At 31.7% G+C, this 13,423-nt stretch overlaps 1 protein-coding gene across 7 annotated transcripts in view; it reads left to right on the top strand.

The window, feature by feature from the left end:
* Nucleotides 1-13,423, top strand: part of LOC113404794 (uncharacterized) — a 403,674-nt gene that overhangs the window by 369,688 nt on the left and 20,563 nt on the right. For all 7 annotated transcript variants that reach the window (XM_064215520.1, XM_026645830.2, XM_026645828.2 and 4 more), the window contains one exon: nucleotides 11,101-11,191. In XM_064215520.1, the coding sequence (XP_064071590.1) occupies nucleotides 11,101-11,191 (91 nt within the window). The remainder of the gene's footprint in view (nucleotides 1-11,100; nucleotides 11,192-13,423) is intronic.

Genomic DNA, 13,423 nt, shown 5'->3' with positions numbered 1-13,423 from the left:
ACGAACTTTTACCCCTAACAGTAACGACATATAAATGAGTAGAAAACCACAAAACGAAAAACGGACTCAAATTACACCAATCATCATTTCGTGCACAATTGTAGTATTGCTATATATTAGCCGCAGTATTAGCGGCTAGCTCGTTATGCCGGCTATTACCTCACTAATCGGCTATTTCGGCTATCCGAAGTGGGCGTTAGTCACCGATATTAGCCGATAGGGCGCAGATGCGGATAATGCCCAGGTATGACCCCCGGTACCCGATATTTCCTCGTAAGATAGTGTGCGGATGACAGTTACGGTTAGCCGTTATTTTCGTCTATTTTTTATTATTTTTGTGTCTTTTTTTTTATTATTATCCGTCGGGATAGATTTTCTATTTCAAATTAATATATAATATGATAAACGTAACTTTTTTGTTCTGATACATAATTTCAATAAGATCCATAATTCATATTAATAATATAAAATATATTACTGTTACCACTGTTACATTTCTACTAGGGGGTTGAGGAAGAAGAATTCAGTTTTGTTTATAAGTATATCTATTTAATTGTAAGAAACAAAATATGTTGGAGGGTTAATACAAAGTATACAGATCTTACATCTGTTTACAGTTACTTCATTTAGTTACAGTTGTTCAGTTATTATATAACTAAAAATTATGCCAGCTGTACTCACTTAGGATCTCACTCACTCAGCATGAGTCACTTAGGATAAAAGAAATATAATATTAGAAATAATGTACATTAAGAATTAATATTAATATTTCCAAAACACTAATATTTGTAATATTCTACGTAATATAATATAATATGTATTTATGCAAGTTTTTCAAGTAAAAAACACCTTTTATTTCATGCATACGTGTATAATTTTTTTAATATAAATACACATATTAAAAAACAATATGTTCAATCTAAATAGAAATAAAATCGATTATTTATAAACTCGAATAATAAGTATTCTAGAAACATTCCTAGTTTAATTGGTAAAATAAACCAAGTAAAGCTGATCCTCTCCTTCACACAGACTTAAGAAAAAATCCGAACAAAGTGAAAACTGAATAGAGCTTACCAGTTCAAAGCAAAATGGTCGTCTTAATCGGAATTCCTGGCTCCGAGCGATAAGCACATAAGTTACTTTACTTAAGCATATTGACAGGAATCCTTTTAACTTCAAAGGTGTTTAGAAGCTTTTTACTGGAACCTGCGGTCCTCTTTATGTGTAGCGTTGGAAGCTCTTGCGATGTGAGATTTTGCTATTAAAAATCTGTGTGTGAATTTATCGTTAAGGATTGACATCAAAACTTGATGCGTATATAATATACGAATAAATTTAGCCCGAGTCGAGTTTGATACGTTTAAGTTGAGCAAACTTATATCTGGCTATGGTTGAAATAAATAATAATAATTATTCCACTTTTTTAGGTTGTGGCCTGATGGTATAGAATACCGTCTATCTCAGATAATAAATAGATCAAGGATAAAATCGGAATCAAAATAAAATACCAACCATAATATATTATTATATTATTATTAAATATGTTTCGCAACATTCAATAATAATAATAATTATTATTTTATACTTAAATGTCACAAGAAAATATCAAATTAAAAAAATTCAATTCGAATGAAACGTCTTCACCTGCTCGTGATAAATCAGATTGTGTATCGATCTGTCCCAGACAGACGAGCGAAACTGGGATATAACCAAGTTCACAGCCTATAAAACACTTCAACGTCACGTCATTTCCGCTGCCGACTCAGCTGTAAGTGCGGAGATTGAGGCGCCAAGCGATAAGACGTAGCGTGTACATTTCACCATTAAAAATAAACTACTAACGTACATAATCGTTATATTAACGAAGGAAATAATTTAATAACATTTATTATAAATACTTGCTATCAAATGCCATTAAATAAAATATTATCTCTGTTTTTTATGATTCAAACATATAAATTTTTTCCAAATAAGACCGAAACTTGATAGCAAAAACCGAAAAAGTTATATTGCCAGCATTCAACATTTCTTATGATCAATAAGTACGTGTTAAGTTAGTTCTTATTTACATTCATAACGCCTAATACATAAATTATAGATACTTCGATTTATTATTATTATACTGCTATACAAATATTTATATCTAAAGTATAATTTATATTAGATACAATGCACAATGAGCTTATTATAACAGTTATGACTTTTTGTCTACGTCATCAGTATATGTCGTTTAGGACTACTTACATAAGTAAGCGTGTGTGGGAGATATTAATTACAAAAAAACAAAAATAACTATAAAAGAAATACAGTTTATTTGAAAACGAAGCGTTATAGCTATTATTTTCTGAAATAGATACTCACAAAGCCTTATAAAAGTCACAATGGCAATATTAATTCTAGTTTTTAATACGCCACATTGTGTCACAGGCTCAGCAAGGAGCGTGTTCAAGAGCCTCACTAGTAAAGGCGCGGTTTAAAAGAAAATGGCCCAGCCATTGTTCCCATGAAGCTGTAGGACTCTCGTGGTATGTGTCCTGGGATTTTAATAGCTATTTTTATGTTATGTTTTCATAAGAATTCCTTTGCCGAGTTTTCTTTTTGTTACGAATGTTCTTTACATTTTACGGTCACTGAGCTACTTTAAGAACGCGATTTCTGGCTGATAATGATCTCGTTATACTTGTTTAGCTTACGTTAGCTTGACCTGTTAATGAGGTATAATTTAAGACTAAACTGTTTGCTCATATTATAAATAGAGTAATATAATTTATGTATAAAAAGACAAAGACGAAACATTTCTGTGTCTTTTGGTTCTTCTGTTTGTCAACCGATCTTTTGTTTTGTTTGTATTGATGCTGTTTAAAGTTTATCAAAAAAGAATACCTTTTTTGTATGTGGTATACGGACGGGCATACTTGATGGTATGAGACAACCGCACATTGACTTGGCATTTTAGTGTATTATAAATAAGGAACGGCCTTAAAACGCCAATGCGCCTTCAACCTTGGGAACTAAGATGTTTGCCTATAGTTACACAATAGCTTAGTATTGCAGTTTGGCGATATAATATGAGACATAAGGATGGTACCTACCCAGCCTAAAACAATTCACATATGTTAAAATCTAAAAATTAAAAATCAAATATCAGTAAGCGTAAACTAATATACTTATTCAGAAAAGAGCACTGTAAGTCCACAATTGCAAATGACTTAACAAACATAAAGATAAGAAAAAGCATATTTTTAGAACTGCTTTTCAAACTTATATTCGTTGGAACTGAGTGTAAATTTATTCGAAGAGTTATGTCGCTTCATGGCATTCAATGATCCCCGTAATTTTATGATGTCTCAGTAAAGTTAGGTTTTTATAGAATAACTTTTGAAATTTGTGTAGCTGGATTTTGTTCAGTATCTAATTTACCAAAATCGCGTAACAATGTCCTCCTCTTAAATATTTATCATTGAATTAAACAAAAACCAATCACCTAGCGCCCGGCAATGTTACCTAATGATTATCTGTAAAAAGTCATAAAACATTAAATAAAAAACGTATTATTGTTATTTATTTTAAGTAATATTTTGCGAATTTAAATTCTTTTTGGTTGTAAACGATAATATTTAACGTTGTTAATCAAGAAAACTTAAAGCACAATTTTAATATTGATATTTCAATGTTACCCATTTTTAAGAAAACATTCTTATAAGGCAAAATTTCAGCATCAAATTTTCAAGCGTAAGGTATGAGAATCAAAACTGAAAGCCTTTTAAGTATATTAGAAATTTTCCTACACACCTTACCCTCATTAGGCTCGATAGCAACCCATCTTCACCCCCTATTTACACGTGACGCAGGTGTCTTGACATGTAATATTAATATTCAAAACAATATACAGTAACTAGTGCTCGCTTTTCGCTTGCGTTTTAGGGTTTGCTCAACAGGTATTAGATACAAAAAATAGTCTATGTCCTTCCTTAGAGTTCGGGTTTACTTCATACCGTTCAGTTCAGTTCAGTAGTTTGGCCTTGGAAGAGCAACAGACAGAGTTTTTGGTAAAAATTAAAGTCGTCTATATTTTTGCCAAAAAATAATAAGCGCAAAAATGGTACTTTTGGGATATGAGTTTTACTAATTTAACTTTAAATCTCAATTTCCAAAATAACTATTTTGGCGCTTTAGCTTTCTTCCTTTTCACTGACTACATAATTTGCATTAAAAACATTTTTAATAATGTACGAATGCCAACAGTTAGTAACTATTAATAGTTTTATTATTTATATTATTATATATAGCCCTACTAGGTGGTAGGGCTTTCTGCAAGCCCAACAGCAGTACTCAGGATGGTTGTGTTGTGAACTGCCAAGGAACGTGACATCTTAGTTCCCAAGGTTGGTGTATTGGCGGCGTAAAGAGCGATCAATATTTCTTACCCAAGGGCCCAGTTATGTCATAGACTATTTTGTTCTTCTACGAATTATATGAAATTAAAATGACTAAATATTACTTTAATGATATTATTATTATTACAATACATGTAAACATGATTATATTAATACTGTATGTGTGCGTTGTTAAGTTACATAAACCTTCGTCACTTTTGTATCGTGTAACAAGGAAAATACAAAGTGAAACAAGCCGCAGGTGCGCTGACCCACTTCACAGATGCTTAAAAATGAAAAACCATACCCCCGTTTTAGGCCATTTACCTACTTGGAAAATGTGCGTGGTGATGAGCTAGAACTGTAAAAGAAAAATATAATATTATGCAAGATGTTTACCTGTTTTCTAACTTTTCAATTCAATATTATAATTATGAAATTATGAAACAGATTATTTATTTATCCGATTTTTCCATTTCCTAACCTTTGCTATGAATAACCGAATTCAAAAAAAACCTAAGGCTATAAGTCAGATGTTTGTTTTTTTATATTTGTTACCTGTGAACTGTGTTCATCATTTATGAGCCGATTTGGAAAATTCCGTTTTTGTTTAGGAGTCAGTGATCACTTCCCGGTTACGGGCTTACTTTCCATTTGGTTCCAAGTTAAAAGCAGTTTCAAGTTATCTGTATGTGCAGTCAAATAATCATTGTATCATTTTTTTAAAAAAAACTTCCTCTGTTCAATTTGCTTATTACCCAATAGTCAAAGTTCCTTTTACCAGGAAAACTTGGAGTGTTCGCTTATGAATCACCGTGTCACGAATCGCACTCAATAGTACTGAGCTCATTTTCACCTGTCAAAGTAGTCATTACAGAGTTGCGTGAACGGTCTTGCGTGTAAGTTTGGCTGAATTTAGTATCGTACAGTTCTGAACAGAATACAATATATTTAATTGAAAAAAACCCTGAATTAATTTCAATGACTATAGAAAACAACAAATAGTTCTTCGATAACTTTAAAAATTAAAAGCTCATTATATTATTGATTGCGCTGATAATTAACAAATATTAAAGTTCGTTTAACATACCGATTTATTGCATTATAATATGTCAGAAGTAAAGATGCATCACACATACAAACATTTAATATTATCAAAATTGTTATTCGACTCATAATATTATTGTATGATTTTGTTGGCGACGTTACCGAAATTCGGTAGGCGCATTATACCCTAAAATTTGAAACTAATTGCACATGCTATTCCTCGAAAACCAACCAGCACCGAATGCAATGAATAATGGTCCTAAATTTGGCTTGTCAAAGCGTGTAGCCAACATTAGACAGTTAAACTTGTCTGGTAAGACGTTCATGGTGTAAACGAACAACGGAATATTTTTTAAAAACAAAAATCGAATTTCAAATATACTTTATTCGAATCGGTTTAAACAAACATATTGGAATTTTTATTTTTCAAGATAAATGAAAAGCTACTACTGGTGCGGAGTGTAACTTCAAAAACTTTACTAGTTTTTGTTTTTCGAAATCGTATACAATTGAATTTATACTGCATGGAATACTAACTCCACACGTTTTAGAATCTATATGAACTCAAAATTTATTAATTGTAAATGTAAAGTATCTTTGACTTACATAGATTCAAGTGAATTGTAAAAAATACATTGGTAAAGAGGGCTATTATTCGATACAAGATTATATTGATGATAAAAAAACGTGGAGTTAATGCTTGTTGACTTCCACGCAGGAGACATAACATACATAATAAATGCATTTAACTAACATGACTGTTTTTTAGATGTTGAAAAAGAGTAACTACTGAGTTTCTTGCCGGTTCTTCTCGGTAGAATCTACATTCCGAACCGGTGGTAGCTTAACTTTAAATAGTTTGTTAAATGACGATTCAAAAGTGCTTGTAAAAAAGCCTACTTGAATAAAGTATTTTTTAATTTTAATTTTGAAGTTCAAAATCAAATCAATACGTTACATATATCAAAGAGGCCCTGTATCCCTAAACTAGGAGACAGTGTATCTTAGGGGCCGGTGACTCCCAATCAACGCTTACATTTATTAATCTTATTATTATGTTAAGTTATGTTAATAAATAATAAATAAACTTCATTTTTACAAATGAAGTAAATAGTTGACTTTAAGAGTAAAATAAGCAGCACAAATAATTGAAAAATTAATGATGATTGTGACGTGGGAAGTCATAATTTGTTTCAATAGTTGACTCTAATTCGTTTCAAAGTTTACATATTTCAATTTGAATGATATTCTGATCAAACGAATGAGTTTGAATGAGGTAATGTGGTCTAAATCGTCCTTTGTTTAGCTATCCAAATTATTTTGTACTTAAACACTGTCGTTTTTATTTTATGTATTGTAATGGAACTCTTACAGTTTTGTTTACTTTTTTTTAAATGCAAACTATAATTAGGATTGTCTTCTAGCCTTCTATAGAAATACAACATAAGTAAAACGTGAAGTAAATCACGAGTATAATATTTATAATGAAATCATAAAAAAATCCCTTTTCAATTGAGTACCTATTTAAATGTATAGTGCGTTATAGCTTATATCATTTAAATCCTAAAGCCAGGCTCAGTGAACTAGATTTACGGCGCTCATCTGGTCAAGGGTGAGCGGTAATTTGTCGCGACGGGCGAGGGCGCTGCGTCCGGTGTTGCCAGATTACACACCGTGAGCACCATATGCAGGGCAGGGTTATAAATACGATTTTGAGACATGAATTATTAGTCTAAGGGTTCATTTATTTTTTGCATATATATCACCATAAAATTGGCTTTTGTGAAATACGAAAAACATATCGAAATAGTTCCCGCCATCAATTCTAACTAAAACATGACCGCGTTGATGAATTTTTGTTACGATAAAACAACGTCAGATATTCACAAATATTCAAAAGCGCCACGCTCCGGTCGATACATTGCCGTGACTGAGAGCCGTAAAACCGTCAGAATAAAACGTTCGTAGTAAAAAAAAAACATTAAATTACAACGTAATAAGCCCACGGACGCCGAACTTCGGTTGATCGACCCGAGTACAACGCATTTTTTCTAGATTTTCCACGAGGGAAATACGAAACGTAACCGCGAATTACGCGCGAATGGTTGGTTCGCAAGGTTTGATTAAATAAAAAATACATCTTGTCTATGGAGATGTCTAAAAAGGAAACTTCCAGAAGTAATATTTTGTAACAATAGCATTATAATATACATACAAATCCAACAAATTAATCGAGAGTTATTGCAAATATCAAACGTGTAATTATTGTTTGTTTTTGATATCTTAATCTCAACTAAATATATTTTGAAAAAGGTAAGTTCAATCCTCGTGAATGATAACTGACAAAAGACAGGACAATATTTAGAATACTAAATACTAACATATTACAAAGTTTAACTTATAATATCACTTTCATGTAAAAAAATAAATCATATAACCGAAACTCTTGACAATAACAATTAATTAGCTGTATCTTGATAAATATAAATAAAACTCTAAGCAATTGAAACATAAAAATTCCACGCCCATCAGATTAATAGTTTAGGTGTGAATTAGGGCTATTAATTACGTTTATTAATTTGTAATATTTCATACATTTAATATAATTGTATTGAAATCTGGACTTTGAAATTAAGGTGTAATAACATTATCAAAAATAAAACCTTCTTTGATCGAAGTACTTTTATTTTTAATTTCACATGTTCTATATTCAAATACGTATCCTAATGAAATATTTTCACAGATAAAGATATTGAGAAGATATTGCATCACGCTAGCAGACTTCCATTCGGAGTTATTGAAAAAGTTCATTCATTCGGTCTCCATCTTGTTCCCATTCGCTCCGCTGAATTTTACCACCTCTGCATTCATAGTAAAAGTATAATGCTCGAATGAGATTTTGCAGCTACTTCGCTATTTTGTGAGGATATTTTTTTTTTTCAAGTTTCACTTCTCAATTTAAAAATGGTCTTACTTGAATAAACGTGCTGTCGACTTCTCATGAATATTGTTTTTTTTATCACACTGATACAATCAGTTATACATTTTTTGCAACTTTAAAAAGGTTATATATATTTATAAGTACTATATAAGGGATATACCAGTGACTCAACACGAGTTCTCCGAAACTGTACGTCCGGTTGACTTGAAATTTTGTATAGTAACTCCTTTCGCGAGGTAGACACTTATGATGTTATAACTTTGTACGTATTTTAGCAAGCCTTAGACTAGCCGTGAGACATCATAAGGCTGTTTAATTAAACTACTGCATATGTATAATTGCGTAGAGATCCTCGATCGCTCTGCATCTTCTACCGCATTTTTCACGGGGAATGTTTCGAAGAATTGTTCGAATTAATCCCGGCTGCTGAAGTTCACCTTCGGACATCGCGTCAAAATTCTAAGTTTCACCCGCACCACGCACTCCGAAACCACAACAGCGTCGCACAACCACTATGTGGAACCATCTTTCGACTTGAGAGGGAACCTTCGAGAAAAGAGCGTACACATTTCTTAAAGTCCTCAAACAATAAAAGCCTATTTTTAAAAAAAGGTAATGGATCACTTGACATTTTATTGCCATTTTATTTAAAGAAAAGAATTTGACTAATTCTATTAAATTATTCCTTCGATAAGTTACTATGTTATCGTCTATTACAATGAAGAGTAATTTTTTAAGAATTGAAGCTGTAGACTGTCATCAGTAACCCCATTCCTCTGAATACGGTAATCTCGACTCTCAACGGTGTATTAATATTTAAAGAGGGTGAAGTAATTATTCAAGGCTTTTGTTTCAAGAATTATCTCCTGAGCCGATTCTAAAAGTCGTTTTCGTAGCCAAAGAAAAGCGCCTTATTCGAATTTAAAATATGATTTTTTGTAACCAAAATAACGTAACAAAATAAAACATTTAAACAATTCAAACAACGAATCAATTATACTTTTTAATGTCATTCAGAATAAATATATTGTTTATTTACCTTAGTTTTTTCCTTAAACTTCAAAAGATATTAAATATGGAAGTTTAAATTTATAACTATCGAAGGTTTAAGTTACGCGAACATTGCTTAATATTTTGTTTGTTTTTTTTAATTTATTTTAAGAAGAAAATAGAAATCTGCTATAATTTAAAAGTTATTATACCCTCAGTGCTTGCGATTAAATACCACAAGTAATAATCTCAAAATTAGTGATTTACTAGTTTACTTTGTATACGAAACTATATTATATAGTCGTATATTTCTAATAATTATTAGAAATGTACTTAACTTAGTAAAGGTTTGATAACAAAACTTTAACTAACGGATATTGAGTTGTTAAAATTTCGAACTGTCGATCAAATACACTACACGGACTAAGTTTTAAAATTGATTATAATACGGATGTTAATACGAGATTCGTATCATGTATACATACATAATATAAGGCTAAAGCGACTTCGTTCCAACTGTGTGTCCCACGACAACGTAACAAGATAAAATGGTATATAAATAAAAAAGAGCCGAGATGACTCAGTGATTAGAACGCGTGCATCTTCACCGATGGTTACCGATTCAAAACCCAGGCAAGCACCACTGAATTTTCATGTGCTTAAATTGTGTTTATAATTCGTCTCGTGCTCGGCGGTGAAGTAAAACATCGTGAGGAAATCTGCATGTGTCTAATTTTAACGAAATTCTGCCACATGTGTATCTACCAACCCGCATTGGAGCAGCGTGGTGGAATATGCTCCAAACGTTCTCCTCAAAGGGAGAGGAGGCCTTAGCCCAGCAGTGGGAAATTTAAAAGCTGTTAATGTAAAAAAATTTAATAAATAAAAAATATTTTTATGTTACTCCAGAGTCCAAGTATCTAAACTGCTAACGGTACATTTTAACATAATATATTTTTCTGACTGTTTTTTATCTTTCCTTATAATTTCTCTCTCGCTTCTAGTCAGTATATGCAAATCTTTCCCAGGATTATTCGGGCCGAGTTAAATCCAGTCGCATAATGTGAAACGATACAGAATATCAACACCTTTTGTTTCAACTTCGGCTTAACAACTTAATACAAATGTATACTTTGGAAATTCTTTGGATTATAAGAGCCATAAAAAGATTTAAACGTTTATATAAAGTAACTCATTTATAAAGTGTATCTGTTTCCAATGTTCACAGTACGTAATCAGTGATAAACCGGATGATCCTTGGGAAATAATAATACGAAATACAATTTAAATAGGTTAATTGATTTTGATATATGTACTTGTACTAATATTGAATACGGAGTATATTACGGGTAAATAAAACTATTCTTATAATACTAATAAGTTTTGTGGTCCTTAGACAAATTGTATATCCACTGCCTTCATAAAAAAAAATCAAACCTGTCAGTTTTCTTGTCTTTTTTTGTTCGTTTGTTTTTGTTTATTAAGTTCGTCGTGAATTGACGACTATCAAATTTTTATATTGAACAAAAGCGTACACGAAAATGTATTTGACTTGGTATGAAAGAACGAATGATAAAGAATACATTCATTCATAATAACAAACAATTTAAATTATATATACGTTTCCGTGTAGAAATTTAATGTAGTAATTTGACATTTACGCAAGCACACACACATTCATCTCCTATTTATATACATACAATTTTATACATTTATTTAATTAACAATTGTCGTTTGTTACAGGATGGAGGACACGGTGCGCTCGTTGTTACAATACAAAAGCCGCGTGGAAACTTTGAAGCAGGAGAAAGCTTCTTTATCCTCCGCGCTGGAGGTACGTACCATTACAACATTCATTCTCATAGCACAACATTACATTCTATATTATTAGAATCACCGCCAAAGTCGTGAATACGAAATAAATATTTTATTTGCGTGGAATATTGACAGTTCATTCACACTAATAATATTTCGTACGAATATTATAAATGCGAAAGCAACTGCTAAGCCCCTGAATTGATTTTGATAAAATTTGTTATGAAACCAGCTAGATCTCGAATGACGGACGTAGGCTACTCTTCTACCCTTACAGGGGATAATGTCAAGATACAGGGGTCTATACAAGTTCTTGCAGCATTTTCGTTACAAATTGAATTCCAAACGAGCGAAGCGAGAGGTACTAGTATTATTATAAATGCAAAAGTGAATTTCTAATGTTGTCAGGGATTCAGAAAAGGATATGGAATACTTAATATTCGACTCTCACTCTCACGTGGCTAGACTAGCTAGACTACTATTTTATTACAGCTAAGAATAATTTAAACTTCAATCTCGCTGTGATATATTTTAAACAATGAATGTAATATACAGGGTTATTGGTTATTCGACGTATTCCCGTTAGGAGGTAACAGAGGTGACTATTTGCGATAATTTTAACCCCCATATGCATGATGCAAAAGTGAACCATATTTGAGTTAGCAGGTTTTTTAACTTTTTTCAAAATAAGTCAAAAATGCAACTTTAAAAATTTATTTTAAAAAAAGTAACAATTTTAAACTAATTTTTTTCTGATTTATAGAAACGATTAAACAATGGCTATTTGTCAATATTAAAACAATAATTATCGATCCAAATTTAAAAATGTGAGACGGAAAACGATATTATTTCAATATTCTTATGTTTTTTTTTCTACAAAAATGCCTTAAAAACAAAAGAAAATAGTTATGAAACTTGTCTTGGAGATTATTTTAAAAACATAACCGTGTAAGCTCTCCAAAAATGTATAACATCTAGGAACTTATTTCAAAGCAACCGAAAAAAAAAAATTACCACAAGGGAAGCTGGTGGAAATTCGTATTCGAATATAATAATATTATATATAAAAATATAATAATATACCCAGTATCCATCCTTAGAAAAGGAGAAGCGACTTTAACTCAACACTTTACATTTGACTTTTATAAAACAATATTGCACGTATAGTATTTATTTATTGTGAAACGTAATTTGGACGCAGTTCAGTGCTAAAGCTCGCTTTGTTCACGGACGTTACACAAAGCTTGTTCGGGTAAAATTGAAATTGCGTCTAAACTGCATGTCTAGCACTTTCCTCTGTAACAAATTCAAATGCATAATATTTAAGCTTCGTTTATGGTTAACATTTCAAATACATGTATCATATACTTATATAAGAATGCTACATGACTTCATATATCGTGAAAATTAGTCCATATGTGTATTTTTTAGTCAATTATATTTTATTATAAATCGATTGTGTCGTTTAATAAAACGCGGCTTTAACTGTTAACGTTGTTCAGGCGGTGATTAGCTCTGTCTTCTTCTTTCGAATACTAAATTTATTTTGAAAGAAAGAGAAACAATATTTATCTTAACCCATAAACAATATTTAAGTAAGGTTGGTTATAACGAGGTAATTATCTTTTTCGATTCCCGTTGGTACTAAGTTTTATGCAATATTCTTCGCCACTCGGCCATTTAGCCATATTAAAGAGCATTTATCGCGGCGCAAGGGGACAGCCGATCATTTTTGGATTATAGCTTATAGCTGCCCCTCCAGATAGAGGAATTAATTTACGAAAGTACCGCACCCGCACCAGTATATATAGACCTCCTTTAATTTAAGACTACCCTTCTTACTGAACGACTCTAGCATCCTGGGGAGGGGGAGAGTGGCTCTAATAAGTTTGGTCCATTCATAAACTGGACGTTCTTTGAGGGATTATGAACGACGGTGTGTTTGAAAGGGGATGAGATGTTTTTTGCGTAATTAGTGGCGCGGTCCTTTCTTGCTATAAGTGGTGCTTACCTAATGTTTGCTTGGTGACAAACCAGATTAATAAGTCTGCTAAAATTGAGTGGTACTCTTCACTATGGTCTCATTTCGCCATTTTATTTAGTCACTAAAGATTCATTCATTTTGTTTTCCAATTAATAAACTGCTTCTAACATTATAAGTTTATTTTAGATCTAGAGCGATTGTTCCTTTGTTTATATTAGTAGTTATGCTTGTAGTACTTACTTAACTTTAGTACCTATTGTTTCAAAC

This window comes from Vanessa tameamea, chromosome 8, assembly GCF_037043105.1.
Source record: "Vanessa tameamea isolate UH-Manoa-2023 chromosome 8, ilVanTame1 primary haplotype, whole genome shotgun sequence".
NCBI lineage: Eukaryota > Metazoa > Arthropoda > Insecta > Lepidoptera > Nymphalidae > Vanessa > Vanessa tameamea.
The sequence above is the reverse complement of the archived record's forward strand: the minus strand, read 5'-3'. Positions and strand labels throughout refer to the sequence as shown.